At 42.7% G+C, this 25,421-nt stretch overlaps 2 protein-coding genes across 2 annotated transcripts; one reads left to right on the top strand and one right to left on the bottom strand.

Annotated features, from left to right (window-relative positions):
• Positions 1 to 384: 384 nt before the first annotated feature.
• On the top strand, positions 385 to 9,044 carry LOC132817912 (oxytocin-neurophysin 1-like). The gene is made up of 3 exons (XM_060828451.1): positions 385 to 504; positions 5,965 to 6,169; positions 8,881 to 9,044. Exons 1-3 carry the CDS (start codon positions 385 to 387, stop codon positions 9,042 to 9,044), a joined length of 489 nt encoding a protein of 162 aa, XP_060684434.1.
• Positions 9,045 to 18,576: 9,532 nt separating this feature from the next.
• Positions 18,577 to 25,133, bottom strand: LOC132817905 (mesotocin-neurophysin MT-like). Its single transcript, XM_060828438.1, has 3 exons — positions 25,014 to 25,133; positions 22,509 to 22,713; positions 18,577 to 18,632 (listed from the first exon to the last, which is right to left on the bottom strand). The coding sequence occupies exons 1-3, from the start codon at positions 25,131 to 25,133 to the stop codon at positions 18,577 to 18,579; spliced, it is 381 nt and encodes a 126-aa protein (XP_060684421.1).
• Positions 25,134 to 25,421: the final 288 nt, after the last annotated feature.

The raw sequence follows: 25,421 nt of genomic DNA, 5'->3' as shown, positions 1-25,421 counted from the left end.
CACACTAGCTATTTACAAGAAGCAAAGAGCAATGGAGCTATATCTACCCCCACCCAAGTCAGGCAACCTCCTTCACAGTCTCAGATGGTTTCCTTTTCTTTTGTTGCAAACTGTTATTCATTTTCTTTGGTTATTGAAACTTTAAAAAAGTTCTTACTAAGAAAGTGATGGATGACTTTAGCAAGATATACGTGCTCGACAGTGGGAGGAGGCAATTAAAGTTGACATTTCAATTTTGTTTCTTTTAAAAAACAAGCAATTTATGCAGAAGATGAATTGGCAGAATGCAATGACGTCTGCCATGGGTTAGCTTGAGAGTATAAAGCCAGCTGGACTCCTCACTGCAGCTCACGCTCAGTAAACAGCTGATTGCCTGTCAACAGCATGCCTCAGCCCTCGCTCCCAGTTTGCCTGTTTTGCTTGCTGACCTTCACTTCAGCATGCTACATCCAGAACTGCCCCAGAGGCGGGAAGAGATCTTTTCCAGATGAAGATGTCCGCCAGGTAAGGTCCATTTATCCTCAATCTCTTTCTATAGCTTTATAAAACTCCTACATACGACATAAAAAATAAACTTGCATTCTCGTATCGTTAAGTTCAAACAGATTGGCTTAAGTTGTTAGCTAATGTCAAACATTTACATTGTTCAGAGTTGTAGCTGACTGTGTGGGTTAATAATATATGTAACGAATTCCTAACGAGGTACTTTTCACTAAGTTTTCTCCCCAAGTCAGAACAGAGGGCTTTCTAAAAAGAAAATAAATATTCTCCCTGTGTTTAAGGTTGTTTTGCAACTCTTTTAATTTTCTGGTACCTGGTTCAACATTCAATTCACATATGAAAGATAAATGTTATTGTTTTTCCAAGAAATGTGTGTTTACAAGTGTCACTTGGATCTAAAAATTAAATAGCTAACAGCACAAACTCCAGTTCTACGATAGACTAATGGAAACAAGAGGAAAATGATCAAGAATGTAAATAATTGCCAGTGTTATTCAAATAGCTGAGATTGTGGCATAAGCAAAATAATGTCAGATTGAGGGAGAACCTGTTCCTGCTTATTTCAATTTTCTTTCTCAACTAGTTTAACTTTAGTAAGCTGACAAAAAGCTGGCAGGATTTCTTAGTCTGTAAGGAAATATTGAATCTGTCAACAAGCATTTTACTTTGAAACAATTCACTTTGTTTCACTAAATAAATGCATGGCAATATCAAAGGCATGACAGAAATGTGAAGTTAAAAAGCTTTATCAAAATTAGATGGAGTCACATGCAAATAAGGTGTAGCGAACATGCGGTGAGTGCATGGAATGTAAATTGTGGCACATCATTTGTCTTCATAGATTTCATCACTTGTAAATGAAGCATAGCTTTCACGATGTCAGAGTTACAGTGCAGCACTCAAATCCACTGAAGAATGGTTCAAATCTTTCAAAGAAAAACCCTTTCTTCCCTCAGGACATCTTCTAAATTACAAAACAAAAGGTTTATGCAAACCCTTCTGAGTCAGAACATTAGTGTTATTGGAGAGAACTCGTGTATTTCTTGTGTTGGGCTGTTTGAACATAAATGTTTGATGTTTAAGACTGTAACCTTTCCTGTTTTGGTTTCCATTTGTCACAGTTCTGTCCACACACAGGTATTATTGAGGAGCCAGGAGAAGATTGATTTGCAGAAAGGGAAAGGATTGAGGGCAGGGCAACAGTAAACACGCAGAGTTGAATGCGTTTGGCTGTTTGGAATCAGCTTCACGATTTTCAATGTTGTCTTTTGGGTTTGTTTGAATTGCCCAGGGAGGCAAAGATAAAGGCTTCATCTCTCAGGATCTTAGTACAGACTGATGGAGCTGTGCAACCTCAAGTGTTCTTTTCACCTTCCCAATTTAGTCCAGCATCAACTTCTAATAAATTACTTTTGGCAGGATAAGATGATAGAGGTTTTAAAACAAATTATAAAATGTTTATTCCACATATTATAATTTATAACATATTTGGGATCCCTAGCTTTATAAGTAGATGTGTAGATTAGTAAAGAGGCTTTGCTAAACTATTACTAGTATCTGATGAATGAAGTATTATTTTGAATTCTGGGCACCAGACTGTAGGAAAGGTATCAAGACCTCTATAAATGAAGACACCCTTAAGTGCAAAAGCAGGGAAGTTGTACTGAACCTTTTATAAAGCTCTGGTTAAGATCCAACCTGTCTCCAGTTCTAGTTCCCACAATTTAGGAAGGATGTGAGTCTTTTTGAGATGTTGCAATGGAGATCCACCAGAATGGTTCCAGGGATGGAAAATTTTCACTATAAGGTTGGCTGGAAAAACTGGGGTTGCTGTGCTTGGGAGCAAGGCAATCGCGAAGAGATTTGTTTGAAATGTACAAGATTGTGACAGGTTCAGGTTAAGAAGGCAAGAAAACCTGTTCCTATTGAATGAGGTAACACTGATAGGTTTTTGGATGAGTGGTTCAGAATACGTGAAGAACTTTTTTATACACAAAGTGGCAATGAACTTGACACGATGCTCACAAAGGTGACAGAAGCAGAGATGGTGACCGATTTCAAAATGAAATTAGGTGGGTACTTGAAAAAAAACTTATAAAGTCATACAGTCATTGAGGTGTACAGCATGGAAACTGACCCTTCAGTCCAACCCATTTGCCAGCACCCGGCCCATATCCCTCTGAACCCTTCCTATTCATATACCCACCCAGATGCCTTTTAAATGCTGTAATCATACCAGCCTCCACCACTTCCTCTGGCAGTTCATTCCATACGTGTACCACCCTCTGTGTGAAAACATTGCCCCTTAGGTCCCTTTTATATCTTTTTACTCTCACCCTAAACCTATGCCCTCTAGTTTTGGACTCTCCCAACCCAGGGAAAAGACCTTGTCTATTTACCCTATCCATGCCCCTCTATGCTTTTATAAGCCTCTATAAGGTCACCTCTCAGCCTTCGATGCTCCAGGGAAAGCTCCAGCCTATTCAGCCTTTCCCTATAGCTCAAACCCTCCAACCCTGGCAACATCCTTATAAAGTTTTACTGAACTCTATGATTCACTCTCTAAGGTTTCACAACATCCCTCCGATAAAAGGGAGACCAGAACTGCACACAATATTCCAACAGTGGCCTAACCGATGTCCTGTACAGCCACAACATGGCCTCCCAACTCCTGTACTCAATACTCTGACCAATCAAGGAAAGCATACCAAACGCCTTCTTCACTATCCTATCTACCTGTGACTCCACTTTCAGGGAGCTATGAACCTGCACTCCAAGGTCCCTTTGCTCAGCAACATGCCCCAGGACCTAACCATTAAATGTAAAAGTCCTGCTCTGATTTGCCTTTCCAAAATGTTGCACCCCACATTTATTTAAATTAAACTCCATTTGCCACTCCTCAGCCCATCTGATCAAGATCCCATTGTACTCTGAGGTGACCTTCTTCGTTGTCCACTGCACCTCCAATTTTAGTGTCACCTGCAAACATACTAACTATACCTCCTAGATTAATATCCAAATCATTTATGTAAACCCATGACTACAGGGTCAGGGCGGGAGAATGAGCTGCCGAGGTTGCTCCATGGAGAGGTGACATGGATTCAGTGGGCAAATAATCTCCTTGTGCCAAACATGAGTTCATGACTCGAAGATGTTTAATGTAATTGTGGAAAACTGAAAGGTGAGATGAGGGGAAATGTTTTCCTACATCAAATTGTTATCATCTGAAATCTACTGCCTGATAGGGTAGGACACATGTGTCTAATAGTAGCTTTTAAAAGGCACTTAGATTAAATGATTGAAGAGGAAAGAATACCGCACCATGTAAACAGCCAAGGAGGATGAACTGATTGACCTTTCAAAGGGCTGGTATACTGATGATAGGCTGACCTATGATTCCATGATCTGCTATTAAAAGTCTTTTCACTTGATCTATTAAAATCTTCAGCTAATTCAGCTGTAAAGGTTCTGTAGACCATCTCCCGTGTTGAATATTGCAGGAAAGTGGCTTCACGATCCCGCTGCTCAGCCTCAAATCTCTCCTTACCCACCCGGACTCTCATTTATTCTGAGAATGGTCTTTAAGCATATATCCTAACCTGCACCAACAGTTCCTACAGTCGCCTTCTCTACCATCTGAAGCCTTCAGTTTTTCTCTGTCACTTTTCTCAAATTCAAGCTTCTCTCCTCCTCTCCTCCCTCATTTGATCCCTTTATTTTTTTTTCAGAAGGGCCTATTGGCACAACCACTAGACTATTAGCCCAGATTCCAGGTAATGCTCTGGGGACCCAGGCTTGAATCCTGCCATGGCAGATGGTGGAATTTGCATTTAATAAAAGTCTGGAGTTGAAGGCTTAATGATAACCATTTATTGATTGTTGGGAAAAACCCATCTGGTTCAGTCATGCCGTTTAGGGAAGGAAACCACCATCCCCTTACCTGCTCTGGCATACATGTGACTCTAGTTCCACAACAAGGTGGGCAAATAGGGATGGTTTTGTCAGTGCTTCTACATCCCATGAATGAATTTTAAAACAGGATCTCTTCCAAAGCACTTTGACATCTTGGAGCATCTGAGGCTGATGGGTAACTTTATAGAGGTTTATAAAATCATGAGGGCATGGACTGGGTGAATAGCTAAGGTCTTTTTCCTAGGATGGAGGATAGGGCATAGGTTTAAGATGTTAGGGGAAAGATTTAAAAGGACCTGTGGGATAGCCTTCTCACACAGAGGGTGATGCGTGTATGGGACGAGCTGCCAGAGGAGGTGGTGGAGGCTGGCACAGTTACAACATTTAAAAGTCATCTGGATGGGTATATGAATAGGAAGGGTTTAGAGGGACAAGGGGCAAATGCTGGCAAATGGGACTGTGTCAGATTGGGATGTCTCATTGGTGCCGAAGAGTTGGACCAACTGATCTATTTCGTGCTATCTGACTCTATGACTCTATTTCGCGAATGTGAGTTGTTGCTGCATTTTCCTGTGATACAAAAGAGATCATTTAAGAGTTTGACTGAGGTGGGTTAGTTACAGAGAGCAAACAGGAAGACCATGGCTCTAAGTGTATTAGTGGTTCCTCTGGTTTTGTCCTGTCATGTATAACAAGTAGTCCATTGGTGTACCATTATACTGTAGAGAAGCCAGGTTTGTATCTGCAGGCACTTATTCTGCTGAACTGTGAAGATACTGTGAAGATCCTCTCACTCCTCTGTTATAGCTAAGCCCTTATGGGTTGTGTTACAGTCTTGTCTCTAAGTAATAAAAGAAGTTGCTCATTGACAAACTGTGAACCTTCAAATTGCTTGAACAAGTTTTTAAGAGAAAAGGCAATTTTCAAAAATTGCAAGGGTGTATTTGTTGACACGAGCTGGAATGAAAGGGGGACAAATCGTCAGAGTCAGTCCAGAGACTAAGGTGGCACTGTGTTCCTCCCATAAAGGAGTTCTTCATTTAACATATGCTGCTGCTGAGTGACGGAGGTGATTTTCTGATGAGGTGCTGCAACATGTATGAGGGAAGAGCTTTCTGAGTGTTTTACACCATCAGTAGCCATGTTAAAGATTCCTCCATTGAAGTTTAATAGAACAAGTCAATCCCTCCCAGTACTGTGCAGGATTCGTCAACAAAAGCTGCCTAACTTCTGTGGCTATGTCCAAACTAAGCAAGGGCGAAGACACATGAGATCCCAAGCATATGCAAAATGCACTCTTGCAGCTGCCATGTTGTATCCAATGGATGAACCTGTGAGTATAGTCTATGAGGTTAGTAAAACTTGTAGGTAAACTTTAGCAGCAATCTTAGCAGCTCACTTTGTCCCTAGTTTTAATTGAGGACAATGGATAAAGTAGAACCAGAGCTTAGTGCCATTGACATGCTATTGATCTTTCTCCATGGCTGTAGTCAAAATTAAGTTTTCTTTTCAAAGACCTTTCCTGTTTCCCATTTTTCTAACCTTTGCCAGTGTATGCCTTGTGGCCCTGAGAACAGAGGTCGCTGTTTTGGAGCTAACATCTGCTGCGGGGAGGAGATCGGCTGCTACATCGGAACCTCAGAGACCTTGAGGTGTCAGGAAGAGAATTACCTGCCATCACCTTGTGAACCTGCTGGAAGACCGTGTGGTGGAAATGGTGGGAAGTGTGCCTCAATGGGAATCTGCTGCTCTGATGGTAGGATATGGATTAGACTGCTTAGTGATTTTTTTTAAGATCAAGTCTGTATTTTCCTTTTGACACCCTAATCCCTTTAATTCCCTCATCAGTCAAGAATATCCAACTCAACTTTAAGAATCCTCATTAATTTTACCTTCTATGTCAAAGAATAGGGCCATCCATAATATTAAGGGATGTAAAAGAACTTTAAAAAGAACAGAACCAATAATGGATGTTTATGGAAATGATTTATATCATTCAAATGCTCACTACCCCACACTCTTAAAGCTTGACTGTCCCGCTCATTACTTCCCTGGCCATCCTGGTCCTGACTGGCTCCCTCCCACATTCCTGTTCCTCCATTCTTTCCTGTTCTCCATGTATAAGAGAGCAAGATGCTAGAGGGAAAGGAACAGGAGAATTCAGGAGTGGAGTGTTCTGCATATAGCCAGTGAGATGGCGAGAGTGACTGGGTACACAATTACTATGTCAGTGGGAGCACCAGTGTGCCGATGGGTAGAGTAGGTGCCAACTTCTGTTCTTGGCACAAGTTGATGCCAGCAACTGACGTCATGAGCTAAGAGATACACTGTTATAAACAATAGGGAGTCTTTTCAGGAATACGTTAGGAAACATTTTGTATACAGAAAGGAAATTTCTTCTCAAGCAAAAGAAAATAAAAGCTTGGAAGTCTCTTCCACAAATACAATTGATTAGACATGGCAGGCAGAGCACACTGGGAGGAAATGTGATTTTCAACATCAAGTCCTCTGCATTGGGGGATTTCCTCACCACCCATCTGAGGACTATTAGCGATGAATTGATTTTTGCTTCAGTTGGTTTACAACCCCAATTTCCAACTTTAAACTTGAGCGTTCCACTTTCTGAAGATGTCAAGAGGATGTGGTGAATAGGCAGTTATATGGAGTGAGTAATTTGATTGAGTAAGAGGGTCAAAAGGCAAAATGGTTGACTCCTTTTTGGATGTTCCTGATGTAACAGCTGGCTGTCTGCTCACATCAAACCAAACTGGTGGCAAAAACTAAAACCCAGAAACGTCTGGTGAGCAAGCTCAGCAAGTCTGGCAGTGTTCTGTGGAAGGAGATTTCCTTTGCTTTGTCCTCCCCAGAATGCTGCCAGACCTGCTGACCTTTCTCACCAGATATTTCTGGTTTTGGTTTAGATCTCCAACGTCTACTGTCCTTTGTTTTATTTGGGTGAAAAAAAACCGTAGTTTGAACTGAAAATTGGGTTAGGAGTAGATGGGTTCAACATTTTTTTCAGGGTAACTTCTACCTGTGGTATCAATGGATAAAATAGGCCTTTTGCAATTTACTTTTAAAGGTTTAGATTACTTACAGTGTGGAAACAGGCCCTTCGGCCCAACAAGTCCACACCGACCCGCCGAAGCACAAATCATCCAGACCCATTCCCCTAACACTACAGGCAATTTAGCCTCGCCAGTTCACCTAACCTGCACACTTTTGGATTGTGGGAGGAAACCGGAGCACCCGGAGGAAACCCACGCAGACTCGAGGAGAATGTGCCTGAGGCAGGAATTGAACCTGGGTCTCTGGTGCTGTGAGGAAGCAGTGCTAACCACTGTGCCACCGTGCCACCCATTTGAAGTAGATTTTTGTTTTTTTCACTCATGGGATGTGGGCATTTATTACCCACACCTAGTTGCCTTTGAGAAGGTGTGGTGAGCTGCCTTCTTGAACCACTGCAGTCGCTGAGCTGATCCACAATGCCCTTTGGGAGGAAACTTCAGTATTTTAACTCAGCGATTGTGAAAGAAAGGTAATATATTTCAATGTCAGGTGGTGAGTGGCTTGGAGGGGAGCTTAGGGGTGGTGATGTTCCTTTGTATCTGCTGCCCTTGACTTTCTAGATGAAATTGGTCAATGGTTTGGATGGTGCTGTCTGAGGATCTTTGGTAAATGTCATAGTTAACATTATGGAAGACAGGCTTTCAATATTTTTATGAATTAACTGCATTTAAATGCCACCAGCTGTTGTAGAGATGTGAAGCTGTGAGCCTAGAGCATTTACCTGGTCTCTGGATCACTAGTCCAGTGATATTACCTCAATACCAATATCTCCCAGTGACATTACTACAATAACATTATCGCCCAATGACATTATCACAATACCAATATCTCCCCAGACATAGGAATTGCTGGATCAGAAAAGAGCAAGTTCCACCTGGCTCAACCTTTACCATTCTGGTTGGCGTGTAATCATGCAATATTGGGGTTGTAAACCAACTGAAGCAAAAATCAATTCATCGCTAATAGTCCTCAGATGGGTGGTGAGGAAATCCCCCAATGCAGAGGACTTGATGTTGAAAATCACATTTCCTCCCAGTGTGCGCTGTCTGCCATGTCATATCTCAAATTATCTGTGTACTGTATACCAAAATATTTCTTATACATATACTGTAACTTCTATCAACCTTTCTGTCTCAACAACATTTCTTCATTGCAAAACTTTCACTGACCTATCAGCAACCAACAAGCAGTTCTGGTCTGGAATTAACCCTTGGTCCTGCTGCATGTAGCACCTTGCAAAAATGATCATGTCCTTACATTTATCCTCCTAATCCTCCTTAACACATAGATTGCAGAAGCAATAGATATGATCTTTCAGCTAGATGCTTTCTAATCTACTTAATAAAGCAAGAAACATAGAAATGAAAATCTTGATTATGTTTTTATTTGTTTTTCTAGAAACCTGCACTGCAGACTCAACTTGTCTGGGAAATGAGAATAAAGGGAAACACTTACCCATGGAAAAAAACTTAAGCCTCTTAGACAGTGCTGCAACTGACCTTCTTCTGAGACTAATGCGTCTTTCTAACAGGCAGCCTGCAGAGAAACAGCAGCTAATATAATATCATGTATTCAAATGTGCCCTCTCTTTGCTGCCTGTGAGAACATGCAACACTTGGAGTATAGGCAGGAGCTAGGTATTGAGCAAGGGGTTTTAATAAGAGGGCCATGAACTGTGCATGTTATTCTATGACAACGATATATCTGAGTGCTATCGAGTGTACTTACCTAATACTAACAGTATGTCAATCTCAATATTTATTTTGAAGATAGTAACTATACTTTGTCAAATGTCATTTCAGTTAACTTTTCTTCAAGTAAATTTTGTTAATAGTATCAAATAGTTTAAGCTGCTTTTCATTTCTTCAGTAACTTGTAAACATTAAGGAAGCATGTGTATATACATAGCAAAATAAACTCCTATTTGCTAATGGTGGAACTGCAATTCAAAATGGTGGTATTTTGTATTGTCTTTGAGTGTTTATTTATCTGAGAACAAGATTAAAGATCGAGTACAAGGCAGATAAAGAGCATAAAGCATATTCTGAAAAGCATTCACTGATTCACATCACTTTTGCATCGCTATGTTAGTGAGAACATTGTCACAAATTTAGGGTAAACGGAGCACCAAGGGTGGGTTATCTCACCAAGTGACTCTGACCTTCTTTGAGGTGGGGGTGAAGATGAGGAGGAGGCAGTGGGGAAGTTTAGTTAGAACTTCTCTTTTGAATTAGACTAGATAAGAATACTTATCAGAGACAAATTTTGATTATGTCAGTGATTTGTTCAGAAAGTATTGTGGCATTGTAGATATAAAGGGGATAAAGAATTCATCTTGTTGGTAGAAAAGTTGAACCAATGGTTGAGAGGTTTTATGAGAATAGATTGGATTAGATTCCCTACAGTATGGAAACAGACCCTCAGCCCAACAAGTCCACAGCGACCCTCCAAAGAATAACTCACCTAGATCTATTGCCCTACCTATATTTACCCCTGACTAATATAGGGGCAGCACAGTGGCTCAGTGGTTAGGGCTGCTATCTTACAGTGCCATGGATCCACATTCGATTCCAACCTCGGGAGACTGTCTGTGTGGAGTTTGCACATTCTCCCCATGTCTGCATGAGTTTCCTCCGGGTGCTCTGGTTTCCCCCCACAGTCCAAAGATGTTCATGTCAGGTGAATTTGTCATGCTAAATTGCCCATGGTGTTCAGATTGGGTACATTAGTCAGGGTAAATGTGGAGTAATAGGGCAATGGGTCTGAGTGGGTTACTATTCAGAGGGTTGGTGTGGACTTGTTGGGCCTGTTTCACATTGTAGGGATTCTAATTCTAATGCACCTGACACTGTGGGCAATTTAGCACAGCCAATGCACCTAACCTGCACATTTTTGGATTGTGGGAGGAAACCCATGCAGACACAGGGAGAATGTGTAAACTCCACACAGAAGGTCACCTGTGGCAGGAATCAAACCCAGGTCCCTGGCACTGTGAGGGAGCAGTGCTAGCCACCGTGCCACCCAGTAAAAAATGCTAACCTGATTGACACACAGACATTGGCCTTATGAACTGTCCTTCCATAGTCTTGTTAAACTCAAAATAATCCAACGTCAATTCTGCATTTCTTTCCTCTATCTACCATGTGGTCATCAAGATTCACTGTCTTGGCTTTTACTCCAGCACAGAATCAGTGGACCGAATGACCTTCTGCTCTGTGGTGCTACTCTATTATTGTTTAATGTCAAAAGCCTATTTAATATTTTTTGACTGCTAACGCACATCAAAATCCAAATACTACTTCTTAATAATCTGAGATGCTGTCCTGTTCAATTCTTGTCATGTCTTGCATTGTAAGATTTAAAACTTAAATTTAATTCTGTTATTATAACGAAATGCCAGTAATAGCATAAAATGTCATTCAATATTTTGTGCCCTGTGGGAAAAAGAAGGACCAGTGATTCATCCAAAACCATAGAGCACACTTCAGTCTCTCAGGCCTGTGCGCTAACCGAGAACAGTTCTCATCTGGATGGGGGAAAGCAAGCTCCTAAGTTGTACATGGAGACTAATTCTAATAAACCCTGAGACCCAGTGACAAATAAATGGAACAAAAATCTGGAAAATTCAATATAGTCAATTGGAATATTCCTGGTGCGTTTGAGCGATTGCAGTTCTGGTATAATCTGATCAATGAAAGTGACCGTTACTGATATCAGGAATGTTGTCTTAAATTAGGAAGCACTCCATCATTGCTAGGCTACCACATAAATTCCAAATAGTTTCTTTTCATTCATTGTGGATTGTGGGCATTATTGCCATTTATTGCCCTAAGAAGGGTCAGGTTCTTCTGAAAAGCTGGTTGCAACTGAGAGTCTTGCTAAACTTGGTTGGAGGGTAATTAAGAATCAGCCAGCTAAGTGTGGGACTGGAGTCACATATAAGCAAGACTGTTTCTTTCCTTTAGTCATGTTTTCACACCATCTTCATGATCACGTCTTGAGACCAAATCAAATCAATCATTTGCACAGAGATAACTCCCATTTTGTGATAAATGAATTCAGTTATCTTTCTGAAAAACCCTTCCATCTTTCATCCCCCGAGTAGCTAATTCTCAGCATGGTTTTAAACTCGTTACAATTTAAAATGTTTGTGCACAAACCCTAGTGTTGTGGGAAAACTCGGTCATGAGCTACCGGGAAGAGATTAATCAGCACTGTTCTGCCTTAGCTGAAGGAACATTATGATCTGGAAAACAAATAACGATACTGCACTCAAAACATGTGGCTCAGCAAGTCTGCTTTCGAAAACAAAGATATATTCTAACTGTTTTGAGGTCCTCTGAAACAATCACCATCATTCAGAGCTGCAGGTTAAATGGAAAGATGCAGAGCGCAGTGCCCTATGGAATAAGAAGCTTCAAAGATCAGCTGTAATCTTAAGAGTTTTCAGCCAAGTACTACGGGATATTGCACAACTTTTTATTTCCCTATTTTCTAAGATCTTGTAACTGAAGAAGCTAGGTAACTTTGTACCTCAGATGGTGCTGTAAGTGGTGATATATAAACTTCTCATTGTACTCATTTGAGTGCGCATGCCAATAAAACTAATTCACTTCAACTCAACAGTAATAGGAGAAAGGATAGAAATCAGCCAGGTGAAGTCTGCTGCTTATTATAGACTGACCTTTGGGGAAAAATATTGGCAAACTATTAGAAATGGAAGTTGAGTTGGGACACAATAAAAACCAGTTTTGTCATTACCTCAAAAATCTGCTAACATTTGTGATCCCAGTAATTTTGTGCTGTAAAGTGCTCATTCAAAGCTTCATCATGTCCTCACCTTAATTAAGAGGTCCCTTTGGTTTTTGCTCCTCATCATCGCACCCTTCCTTTTAACATCATTTGGTTATTTATATACTCACAGAAGACTTTGAGTTCCCTTTTATCATAATGATAAAACAGAGTAGAAATAGGCCCTTCAGCTCACCATATCTATACTGACTGATATTCACCAAACTATATAAATCTGATTTGCCTATACTTGGTTCGTATCCTGCTGTGTCCCAATATTTTAAGTGCTTATCCTGATGCTCCTTACAGTTTGCGATAGTACCTGCCTCAATCACCCTCTCAGGCAGCACATTCCATATTTCTACCATCCTTTCTAGGTGGAATTTGTTTTCACAGAACTCATCTAAACCACTTACTCCTCACGTTAAACTTATACCCTCACACCTGTCTTAGCCATTAGTCTCTTACTTCTTTGTTCCTCTTATTTCCTTCCTCTCTTCCCCACTGAACTTGAATTGGATTTATTGTCACATGTACCAAGGCACAGTGAAAAGCTTTGTCTTGCGAGTAATACAAGGGGATCATAGAGTTAAGTAGCATAGATAGTAAATGATAGGTAAACAACAGCAAAAACAAAAACACTGGTACAGGTAAATGTTAAGAGTTTGTGAATCCATTCAGCATTCTAACAACAGTAGGGTAGAAACTGTTTTGAAACTGGCTGGTGTGTGTGTGTGTGTGTTCAGGCTTTTGTACCTGCTCCCTGATGGTAGAGGTTGTAGAAAAGCATTGCCAAGGTGGGATGAATCTTGAGAATGCTGGAGGCCTTTCCTTGACAGCGGGCCTGGTGGATGGATTTGACAGTTGGAAGGTTGGTGTTTGTGATTGTCTGGGCTGAGTTCACCACTCTCTGTAACTGAACTTGGAGACAGTGAGCATTGCAGATACCGGAAAATTGGAGTCGATAAAATGTGGAGCTGGACAAACCACAGCAGGACAAACAGCATCAGAAGGAGCATGAGAGGCAGGACCCTTCATCAGGACTGAACTTATTGTGTTCAGCCTGGAACTCACATACATTAGCAATGTGGAATCTGGCATGCATTTCCTTCATCTGCTTCATCTTGCCATTTGGCATCCAGAGAGCTCTGGGGGGTTTTTTTGTGTCCTACCTTTGCCACTCATGGAAATGCATCTCAACTGCACCAGAGCTACTTCCACTTCCAAAACAACTCATTCTTCAATTAGAGATTTACCAACAATAGTTTATTCTAGCTTGCCTGGGTCAGACCTGCTCTCAACCCTGGGATAATTGGCCATCTCCAATTCATCATTTTTACTCCAGATTGACCTTCTGCTTTTCCATAGCTAATCTAAACTTTATCCAATTATATCACTGTTCCCTACGTGTTCTGTGGATTCTGGATCCATTTAATCTACCCTGCTTCTCTGAATCATATTCAGCAATGCCGTCTTCCTCACTGGTGAGAAATATCCTGACAAAAAATAAAGTACTTGTAAACAGTTCAGAAACTTGTTCTCCTTCTGCCCTTTGCACTATTACTAATCTATTCTTTAAATAAAAGTTGCTACAGTCTTACCAAACCATAGAGAGACAGGACTGTGGTGGTTAAATCTGACAGTCGCCCACACCAACAGGCAAGGGGAGGGATTGAGCAGAAGAATCTTTCATGGCAACCTCAGCTGGGGAGGGAATTGGACCCACAATCTCGCGTGACTGTGCATCACAGAGCAGCCATCCAGTCAATAATCCAACCCATCTGCATGTTCCCCTCCCAGCCACTCGCTATCCCGATTTGAAAATGTACCACTGGCCCTTCACAGTCTTTGGGTCAAAATCCTGGAAATCCCTCCCTACTTGCGTTGTGGGTCAACCCACAGCAAGTGGACTGCAGCGATTCAAGATGGCAGCTTACCACCACCTTCTCAAGGGCAAGTAGGGATGGGCTATCAATGCTGGCCAGCCAGCAACGTCCAAGTTGCATAAATAAATAAAAAAACTCATTAGTTTCCCCTATCACCACTTCCCTGTGGTTCATGCACCATTCTATAATTTTATTGAGAATGTGCTTTTCAAAATTTTTCCCATGAGTTTGTTGGTGTTGATGGGACATTACCACTGTGTCGTAACAGTCCTCTATCCCCCTGGCTTGTAAGATGATGAGTTGTACTTTGGTGGTCACGACAATTTTGAACTTTCACCAGTAACATTAGCACCATGCCCGGGGTAACATTGCTCTCAGTTCTGATAAGGGGCAACACGTACAGCCATACAGGCCCCATTTCCCTCTGAAAACTTCTCTGGTGAGCAACAACTCCCAGCTTCCGGTGATGACTCCAAGCCTTATGCTGACTCCCAGCCTCCACTGACAACTCCCACTCTTCAGCGACGACTCCCAGTGTCCAGCAACAATTAGCAGACTCTGGTGACAACTCCCGGCCTCTGGTGGCAACTCCTATTCTCTGGCAATGACTCCCAGTCTCTGGTGTTAATTCCCAGCATTCGGCAGCAATTCCTAGCCTAGTGCAGTGGCCTCCTCCCGTAGGTGCCTCCTCATGTATCTTGGCAACCTTCCAGCTTCCTATAGTGGTCTCCCAGCATGGTGTGGTATCAGGGTTCAGTGTGGGCTGTAAGCTAGGTGCCAGTGAAGTCTGTTGTACTGACCCTTTATTTCTGGACATTTCATTTCTCTATTGTCTCTAAGACCTTGTAACTGAAGAAGCTGTGCCGAGGTACTTTGGTATCTAAGTTGGCAATGCAATTGGTGACATATACATTTTTCACTGTACTCATTGACCACATGTAACAATAAAGGCTATACTATTCTATTCAATGTCCCAGGAACCTGAAGATCTCCCAACTGCAACCCAACCCCACCCCTTTCCCAGGACCCCTTTACTCTCACTCGTACTTCTGCAGACAGGAGCAATTGGCACCGAGAGCAATCCAGTAACTATCACCATTTGAGGTTTACTTAGTAATCTCTTCCTGAGCTCCATAAAATCTGCCTACTGGTGCTCACATATGCCATTATGGATTTTGTAAACATCCCCCCGTCCCTCAGAATACTCTACAATCTATTCATTACGTCCTGAAATGTTTTATCGAGGAAGCATTGCAGCTAAGTCAAAGTCAGCTGTGGCCCTGAATAGTTTACAAACTCTGCTCTGTTCATCTTTTGATTATGTTATTACTGTGCAGAGATGCAGCACAGTCCTCATGAAATGGAAATTTCAGAAATCTATTTTGTATGAAAGATCTCCTTTGCATAATAGGTAGTGAATTGGAATAGAATTTGAGGGTAGGGATCAATGATTGACATTTTGGAATCAACAACAGGACTCGTGAATCTCTATTTGCTTATTCCACTTCAATCTAATAGCTCTTCTTCTTGGATCAGACCTAGTTTCCCTGTTTGCACTGGAGTGAATGTACACGAAAACAAATTTAGTCAATAAAAATCAAATACTACTAGGATGCACATTTGATGGTAATTGTGCCTTTCCAAGTGGAACCTTGGAATGCTAACTTTGGGCAGAAACATCTTTTATCTGGGCTGGTGGTGAACTTGAAGGTGTGAAAGGCATTTGATGAAATTGTGACATATCTAAACCTCATTACCTGCCCACCTCCTTCACAGTGATGTTCTGGAGGGGAAAGCCAATGGTCATCCTCCAAACTGGCTGGGGGTCTTTAAGTAACTAATTGGGAGAGAGGCAGAAGATGGGAAGCTACAGGCTGATTAGCCTAACCTCAGTCATTGGTAAGATTTTAAAATCTGTTATGAAGAATGCGATTACAGAGTACTTTGGAATGCATGGTGAAATAGGCTGGGTCAGCACATCTTCATCAAAGGGAGGTCATGCCTGACCATTCTGCCAGAATTGTTTGAGGAAATAATGAGCAAGTTAGATAAAGGACAGCCAGTGGATGGGATCTATTTGGATTGCCAGAAAGCCTATGGCAGATGATGATGTGTGGAGTTCCGCAGGGCTCCATGTTGGGACTGCAACTATTCACACTATACATCAATGATCTGGACAAAGAAACTGAGGACATTGTTGCTCAGTTTGCAGATAGAGGGGCAGGTAGTGATGAGGAAGTGGGAAACTTCAGAAGAACTTGGGCAGGCTAGAAGAATGGTCAAGGAAGTGGCAGATGGAATACAGTATGGCAATGTGGGAGGTTATGCACTTTAGTAGGAAGGATAGAGGCATTGACTAAGTTCTAAATAGTGAAAGGCTTTGGAAATCTGATGCACAAAGGGACTTGGGGGTCTTAGTTCAGGATTCTCTTAAGGTTAACATGAAGGTTCAGTTGGCAGTGAGGGAAGGTAAATGCAATGTTAGCATTCATTTCGAGGGAGCCAGAATACAAGAGCACAGACATGCTGAGGCAATATAAGGCTCTAGTCAGACCACATTTGGAATATTGTGAGCAGTTTTATGCTCCATATCTAAGGAAAGATATGTGCTGGTGTTGAAGGGGATCCAGAGAAACTTTACAATAATGATCCCAGGAATCCTGGGAGAGATGGTTGAGGACTCTGGGTCGGTATTAGTAGAGTTCAGAAGGATGGGGGTGGGGGGTTGGTGGGGGTGGCATCTGATTGAAACTTACAGAATACTGCAAGGCCTGGGTAGAGTGGATGTGGAGATGATGAATCCAATAGTTGGAGAGACTAGGACCCAACTGCACAGTCTCAGAGTGAAGGGATGACCCTTCATAACTGAGATGCGGAGGCGTTTCTTCAGCCAGAGGATGGTGAATCTGTGGATCTCTTTGCTATAAAATATTGGAATGGCCAGGTCACTGAGTGCATTTAACACAGAGATAGAGAGGTTCTTGATGGGAAAGAAGATCAAGGGTTACAGGGAGTGGTTAGGAAAACGGGTTTCAGAAACATATCAGGCAAGATTGAATGCGGGGTAGACCCAATGGTCCTGATTTGCCTAATTCTGTTCCTATAGCTTATGGAGTTGTGGTCTAATTAATGTAATTTTTAACAGTCAGGTCTCTGTTTTGGAAAGCTGGACACCTCGGGGCTGTGACTGGGGATCCTTTATAAGGGTCAGATGCCAATCCAGGAACGGGGTTGGGAGGGTCATATGTCCATCGGGGTGGGTCAGTTAATACTCAGGAAAGGCCAGGTGACCATCGGGAAGGGTCAGGTGACCGTCCAGGATCAGGGTGGGGAGGGGGGGAGGGTGGTCAAGTGACCATCCAGGACCAAGTGGAATGGGTCAGGTGATCATCCAGAATCAGGGTGGGGAGGGTCAGGTGACCATCCAGGTCAGGGTGAGCAGGGTCAGGTTCCAATTCGGGACTGTTCACTGTAGACAAACTGAAAAGTGCATGAACACTTTGGAACTCTATAACTTGTTAATAAATGCCAAACTCTTAAGAAGTGTCTCAAAGTGTCTAAATGTTTTTTACTCAATATCATTTAATCTATAGAAACACATAAATGTTACGATGCAGGAAGAGGCCATTTGTCCCATTGTGTTTGCACCAGCCCTTCAATGTGTGACCATGAGAATGCAAAAGGAAGACTGAGAGTGTGTGTATATACAAGGGAGAGGGCATCTGAGAAACATACTACACACTGAAGAGAAAGAGAGAGAGTGCGCAGCTGTAAGTGAGACCATGTGTGTATGCATGAGCAAAAGGAGTGCAACATTGCTGAGACTGATACACCCATAGTGAAACATACATATACATGTTCTCTCACACACAAACACGCATACACACATGCTGTCTCACACACACATGCACTCTCACACACACAAACACACCAAATACACACACAAACATGCTCTCTCACACACAAACACACATGCTGTCACACACACACATGCTCGCAAACATGTTCTCTCACACAAACACACATACTGTCACACACATGCGGTCTCACTTACAAATACACACACACACACACACACACACACACACACACACACACACACACACACACACACACACACACAAATACGTCCGTACACACACACACACACACAAACAAATACACACACATCTTTGAAAGAAGTAAATATCTGGTGGTGTTTTATTTATTTAATTATTGTTAGGTATTATTCCTAGATTATAGTTTTTTTTCATATTAAGCTTAAAACACCTGCACGTGTCTGAAAATTGTTACAAGTCATCATTTCTATTTAGCGTTAAAAGATATCTGTATTCAACATTTATAGATTTCAAACATCAGGTAACAATTCAGGACTTCAGATCTTGTAACAGTGATCAGAACTATCCAGAGGTACAGATTAATCTGAAGAGAAGACACTTCTTGAATCACAAATAGGATCCAGGACACAGCTCTCTGTAATGAGAATACAATATAGAATTAGGCAGAATATATAGCATTGGAACAGGGCATTCAACCCGCCTAGCCTGTTCTGATGTTTTTACTCCACAGTTTTTCACTCTACCTCAGAATATTTCCTCTCCTGTTCTGGCAAACACTTGATCACATTCCTTTGAAAGCATTTAAGTCAGCCGCATGCTGTGTGCTGACCATTCTTCACAAAGATATTTCTCTTTGTTTCCTGGGACCTAACCAGAGAAACAGCTGTAACAGTGATATGAATTTAACCTTTATTTGAGAGATTGAGGAGAGTGGGCCTTTATTCTCCAGAGTTCAGAAGAATGAGAGATGATCCCATTGAACCGAATACAATTCTTCAAGGACTCGACAGGGCAGATGCAGGAAGGGTGTTTCACTTGTCCTGTTTCTTAAGTTCCTCTGTTCCATATTTTGGAAAACAAATGAATACCATATACTGATTAAGTAGTCTATAATAGAAACATAGTATCCCGGTAGATTGAGTATTTGGCCCCATTATATTTCAGTAGGAGTTCCCCAAAGCTTGTCCAACATCTACAAAACAGAAGTCAGGAGTATAATGGAATACTCCCCACTTGCCCTGGATGGGTACAGCCCCAACAACACTCAACAAGCTTCACCCACCATTCAGGACATGCTTGATTGGTTCCATATTCAGTGTATATCATCTGTAAGATGCACTGCAGAAATTCACCAAAGATCCTCAGACAGCACCCTCCAAACCCATGACCATTTCCATCTAGAAAGACAAGGGTAGCAGATAGATGGGAACACCACTAACTTCAAGTTACCCTCCAAGCCTCACACCATCCTGACATGGACATATATTGCTGTTACTTCACTATTGCTGGGTCAAAATCCTAGAATTCCTTTCCTAAGGGCATTGTGAGTCTATCTAAAACCACATGAACTGCAATGGTTCAAGAAGGCAGTTCTCCATCACCTCTCAAGGGCAATTAGAGACAGGCAATAAATGCTGACCCAGCTAGGGATGCCCACATCCCATGAATGAGTAATAAAAAGCACTTTGGGCAGAGGACGAAATCAGGCAACATTGGGTCAGCTACCTATTATACATTCTGCTGGGTCTTCCTCTCGGTCAAACTGATAGTATCAAATTAGACCAAGACAAATGAATGGAGTAAAGTGCATTGTACAGATGGACCACCTACCACTGCCAGTTTCCTGCCTTCACTGATGGCTGAAAGCAATCAGCATTCTCTTTACAAAACTCAAGCACATTCATAGATCCATCGATAACTTTGCTGTCTGGGAATGAAACATTACTCTGGGTAGGATGGTCCACACAATACAGGCTTCTTGCTCCTCATAAGCTGACTTTCCCCATTACGCCTCAATGGAAGAAAGTTTATCCCACTGTCATTTGGGATGACCTGGAAGGGGTTAATTTCTTGGTATCACTACTATTTAAGAGAGCAAACAATACAAGGTGAGTCAAAGCAGTGTAACACTTTGAACCTAAACTAAAACTTTAAGACAAAATGTCATGTTGAGGTTGTAGGGGATGTTGGTGAGGCCTCTTCTAGAGTACTGTGTCCAGTTCTGGTCACCATGTTATAGGTTGGATGTTATTAAGTGTTCAGAAAAGATTTCCCAGGATATTGCCGGGAATGGATGGTCTGAGTTATAAGGAGAGGCTGGATAGGTTGGGACTTTTTTTCTCTTGAGTGTAGGAGGTTGAGGGTTTATAAAATCATGAGGGGTATAGACAAGATGAATGACAGGTGTCTTTTCCCTAAGGTGGGGGATTTCAAGACTAAGGGGTACATTTTTAAGGTGAGAGGAGAAAGATTTAAACAAGATGAGTAGAAACTTATTTACACAGAGAGTGGTTTGTGTGTGGAATGAACTTCCTGAGAAAGTGGTGGATATGGGTATAGTTACAGCATTTAAAAGACATTTGGATAACTACATGAGTAAAGAAATGTTTGAGGAATACGGGCCAAGAACAGGCAGGTGGAACTAGTTTAGTTTGAGATTATGGTCGGCATGGAGTGGTTGGGCCGAAGGGTCTGTTTCCATGCTGTATGACTCTATGATTCTATGAGTTTAGATTTGAGTGGTGCTGGAAAAGCACAGCTGGTCAGGCAGCATCCAAGGAGCAGGAAAATCAACTTTTCGGGCAAAAGCCCTTCATCAGGAATGGAGCCCCCAGAACCCTCAGGGGAACACCACCCTTGCTCATGATTCCACCCTCATTCCCCCACCACCACACCCACTCCAGTTATAGGCTCTGCTCCCACTTCAACCTCCACACCTACACCAGCCCTGCCGAATTTTTACCATCACCCCTGACTTCCCCCTCGCTAAGAATGAATGATCAGTCCTCAGCAAAGGCCTTACCTTTATCCCCCTCCTCCCACGCATCAATGAATTTAATACACGGCGTGACGTCAAACACTTTTTCCGCTGCCTCCGCCTCCGAGCTTACTTTTACAACCAGGATTCCCGCCCACCTTCCGAGGACCCCTTCGCCCACCTCCAACAAACTCCATCCACCTGGACACCCCGCGCTGGCCTATTACCTGCCCTCGACCGCTTCATTTCCAACTGCCGCCAGGACATTAACTGCCTCAACCTGTCTACCCCACTACCCCACTCCAACCTCTCACCCTCACAATGCGCAGCCCTCCAATCCCTCTGCTCCAATCCCAACCTCACCATCAAGCCAGCGGATAAAGGGAGTGCAGTGGTAGTCTGGCGCACTGACCTCTACACCGCTGAAGCCAGACGCAACTCGAAGACACCTCCTCCTACCGCCCCCTCGACCATGACCCCACCCCCCATCATCAAACCATCATCTCCCAGACCATACAGAACCTCATCACCTCAGGAGATCTCCCACCCACAGCTTCCAACCTTGTAGTCTGGGGACCCCACACCGCCCGATTCTACCTCCTTCCCAAGATACACAAGCCTGACCACCCTGGCCGACCCATTGTCTCAGCATGCTCCTGCTCCACTGAACTCATTTCTACCTACCTTAGCACTGTCCTATCCCTCCTTAGTCCAGGAAATCCCAACATTTGTTTGAGACACCACCAATGCCCTCCACCTCTTCAAAGACTTCTGTTTCCCCGGTCCCCAATGCCTCATCTTCACCATGGACATCCAATCCCTCTACACCTCCAGGACCTCCAAGCCCTCCGTTTCTTCTTCTCCCGACGTCCCCAACAGTACCCTTCCACTGACACTCTCATTCGTTTGGCTGAACTGGTCCTCACCCTTAACAATTTCTCCTTTGAATCCTCCCACGTCCTCCAGACCAAAGGAGTAGCCATGGACACCCGTATGGGCCCCAGCTATGCCTGCCTCCTTGTCGGCTATGGAACAGTCCATCTTCCTAGTTACATCAGCACCACTCCCCACCTCTTCCTCCGCTACATTGATGACTGCATCGGCTCCACCTTGTGCTCCTGCGAGGAGGTTGAGCAGTTCATCAACTTCACCAGCCCGATCTTAAAAAAATTTTAAAAAGCTCCATTCCTGATGAAGGTTGATTTTCCTGCTCCTCGGATGCTGCCTGACCTGCTGTGCTTTAGCACCACTCTGATCTAAACTCTGGTTTCCAGCATCAGCAGTCCTGCATGATTCTATGCCCTCTAACTGGTGCTGGGATGGGAGCACTGCATGTTCCACCTTCATAGTTAATCGCTCACAATGATCTGGGATTCATTTCCTCTAAACAGCTCCTTCGCATTCCTAATCGGTTTCAAAGCACAACTTCAGAAAATTAACCTTCTCGATCCCTGAGTGAGCTCCTTTCCCTTTTCATTGTGATATTGAAGGCATTGTTTTGAGACAATGTGAAATGAGGAGCCAGTTACTCACCCTGTGTACAGCAGATTCCAGATGAAGCACATTTCCCACCGTTGCTGCCACAGGCTCTGCCACTGGGTTCACAAGGAGACAGCAGGTAATCTTCCTTCTGACACCTCAGGGTCTCCGAGGTTCCAATGTAGCAGCCAAACCCCTCTCCACAGCAAATACTAGCTCCAAAGCAATGGCCCCTGTTACCAGGACCACATGGTATACACTAGGAAGGATCAGGAATAGGGGTTATGCCAGTGATGTTCCAAAAACTCCATTCTCACAATGTCACTGGTCATCCAAAGAAAACATTAAGTCTACAATGTGGCTTCAAGGGCTGCCATTGTGCAGTACTAATGCAACTGTATCTTTGAACTGGAATGACTAGGCTCCAGTCCCATTTGCCCACAATCTATGCCTGAGTAGGTTAAAATAACAATAACTTCCTCATTAAAAGTTCATGATGCGATTCTACCAAAACCTCACTAATGTTCCGAATACCACGTAATTGGAAAGGACTAATGTACCATTGGTTCCATCTTGTGGGAATGTATGAGGGAAGGTACAAAGGTTTTTGGCTATTGTAGCAACAAATATCAAACCTAAAATGTATCAAAATAAATCTCAAACTCCTTTCAAAATCAAATCCACATAAAGGTTTCCCTGGGTCTGATGACATATGAGGCACATGTTCTCTCTGTTCTGTAGCTAGGTTCCTTAATCAGGGCTGTCAGCAGAGTTAAGGGCTGCCTCACTCCACATAAAGCCTGACTGGTCAGGATTTTCTCTCACTCTTGTTGACTGCCACAGGCTAATTTACAGATTGACAATCAATCTGTTTAGCTGGTTTATAAATCCACCTTCCTCTGCCATCTAGTCCCAGAATAGGACTCAAACCCAGAACTTCTGGCATGACCCATTGCAACACAAAACCCCTAAGGTCACATTACAGCATTTTTAGTGTGGTTGCATGTGACTTGCGAATCTTTCGGAAAATTATGAATTCATTAGCCCCATAGTCTGTTCCTTTTCAATATCACACCCAACTATCATCTCATCATTGCCAGTCTGCTGCAAAACAGAAAACTGCAAGCTAATTCAATCCATCGAAATTTTACCTTACATCATAGACTATTACACATGCTTTTAACTGCTTGAGTTGACCCTGAGTCTTGAACTATTATGAATAATTTCCCAGAAGTATCTTTGATAATGTGAAACATTCAACAACCTCACATTCAACCAGCATACAAGGTCAATGTCCTTAATTTTGTTTCTGATGTTAATAAATTCCCAGTTATTACAATAGCCTTTGTGGTCCTGGAAGTTTGTCAGGACCACTGCCTTGCCATTTTGCCAGGTGCAGGCAACATGAAGATTTTTACATAATATTTTCAGATTTGACTTCGAGGTGACTTGTACCTGTGTTGGAGCGAAACCTTTCAGAAAATCTTTAATAAATGTCTATTGAAAAAATAAGTCTGATCTGCTGCCCTTACATTCATTTTACTGCTTATTTTTTAAAAACAAGCCACCAGATTAATTGAACATATAAAGGACAGGTTCTATTAACTTTTCCCTGAGTTTCACTGAAAAGCCATTTGTCTGTCTTTTTTCCCATTCTTGTTTTTGAGGGGTTGCCTGCAGACTTCTCTTGGATTGTTCAATGCTCATGGGTGAAGTATTGCCAGTGGTTTGCTATCGCCCCTTGCATGTTGACTCTTCCTCTCCCACTCTTACTGCCTGCTATCTGGCCTAATGACAGGATTTACCGACTGAAAATCAAATCCCCTTGACCACGTTACAAATGTACCTTCCATGGCCAACAAGTCCTTGGTGTCGGACTCAGGCACTGCTGGACCAGAGGGAGGGGCACTGCCACTGCGCCCCAAGCTCTCCCCATGGAAGGTACCACACCACACATTACCTCAGGGCAGTAGCCTCAAGGTTTAGGATGAAATTGGATCATGTACCAAAGTCGGAGGAGGGAATTGTGTTTCTGCTGACCGTGTATTTGTTCAGTAAAGGAATCTAGTCCTACTCCAGGAAGGGGTTGGTTTAGCTCAGTTGAACTGGATGGTTAGGTTGCGAATCAATGTGATGTCAACAGCCTGGTTACAATCCCCACACTGGCTGGGATTACCATGAAGGGCTGTCCTTCTCAATATCTCCACTCAGCTGAGGTTCAGGTTCAATCACCAGCAGTTGTCTCTCTCTAATGAGAGAGGCAGCTCCATGGTCTGAAAAGATCATGGTGACCCACTACTACTACCTACTACTCCAGGATCCATCTAACCAGCTAGTGCAATATCTGTACATGAGCCATTGAGAAAGTTTTCAATGTGGAGCTTCCCAATATTGTATGTGAAAAGAAGAGTTCTGGGGAATTGTGTGGATTAATTTGTTGCGCCACTTATCTTGGTTTACAATTTGAGGGCAGCATTGAAGGAGCAGCCAGTATTTAACGATCATTTCAAATGACAGCTATTTACTGCAAACAATGTCACAAAGAGAGTTGCTTCTTACCTGTCTGATCTCCATGTCCACGATCGATCGCTTGCCTCCTACAGGGCAGTTGTTAATGTAACAAGCTGAAGTGAAGCAGATGAGGCAGAGCAGGCAAACAGCAAGGTAGACAGACTGCATGGTGTTCTACCTGTTGGAGCTAGAGCCAGGAAACCTTCCAAACTGCACTGAGCATCTCTGAATCCTCACCTTATTTATACTCTCCAACAATCATTCCCAGTACGGAGATGCTAATTTGCTAATTTAGCACACGCTGAATATATTTTCCAAACTATTTTAATGAGCAGACGTATAGTGCCACACACGATTCACCTGAGGTCAGTTATAAGCTGAACCAATGCTTTATCTTTATAATTGAGCTTAATTTATTCAACAACATGAGTGCAGGCCATTGCAACCTGAATACCA

The sequence above is a fragment of the Hemiscyllium ocellatum genome, chromosome 1 (genome assembly GCF_020745735.1).
Source record: "Hemiscyllium ocellatum isolate sHemOce1 chromosome 1, sHemOce1.pat.X.cur, whole genome shotgun sequence".
Classification (NCBI taxonomy): Eukaryota; Metazoa; Chordata; class Chondrichthyes; order Orectolobiformes; family Hemiscylliidae; genus Hemiscyllium; species Hemiscyllium ocellatum.
Note: the sequence above shows the minus strand (reverse complement) of the source record. Positions and strands in the feature narration are given on the sequence as shown.

What these genes read in the sequence shown, in the direction of transcription:
- LOC132817912 (XM_060828451.1), top strand. Translation starts at nt 385, where the DNA reads ATGCCTCAGCCCTCGCTCCCAGTTTGCCTGTTTTGCTTGCTGACCTTC. An exon ending in CAGATGAAGATGTCCGCCAG is followed by an intron (nt 505 to 5,964) that starts GTAAGGTCCATT and finishes AACCTTTGCCAG; the next exon opens with TGTATGCCTTGTGGCCCTGA. An exon ending in GGGAATCTGCTGCTCTGATG is followed by an intron (nt 6,170 to 8,880) that starts GTAGGATATGGA and finishes TTGTTTTTCTAG; the next exon opens with AAACCTGCACTGCAGACTCA.
- LOC132817905 (XM_060828438.1), bottom strand. Translation starts at nt 25,133, where the DNA reads ATGCAGTCTGTCTACCTTGCTGTTTGCCTGCTCTGCCTCATCTGCTTC. An exon ending in TGGACATGGAGATCAGACAG is followed by an intron (nt 22,714 to 25,013) that starts GTAAGAAGCAAC and finishes GATCCTTCCTAG; the next exon opens with TGTATACCATGTGGTCCTGG. An exon ending in TGGAATCTGCTGTACACAGG is followed by an intron (nt 18,633 to 22,508) that starts GTGAGTAACTGG and finishes TTCTCATTACAG; the next exon opens with AGAGCTGTGTCCTGGATCCT.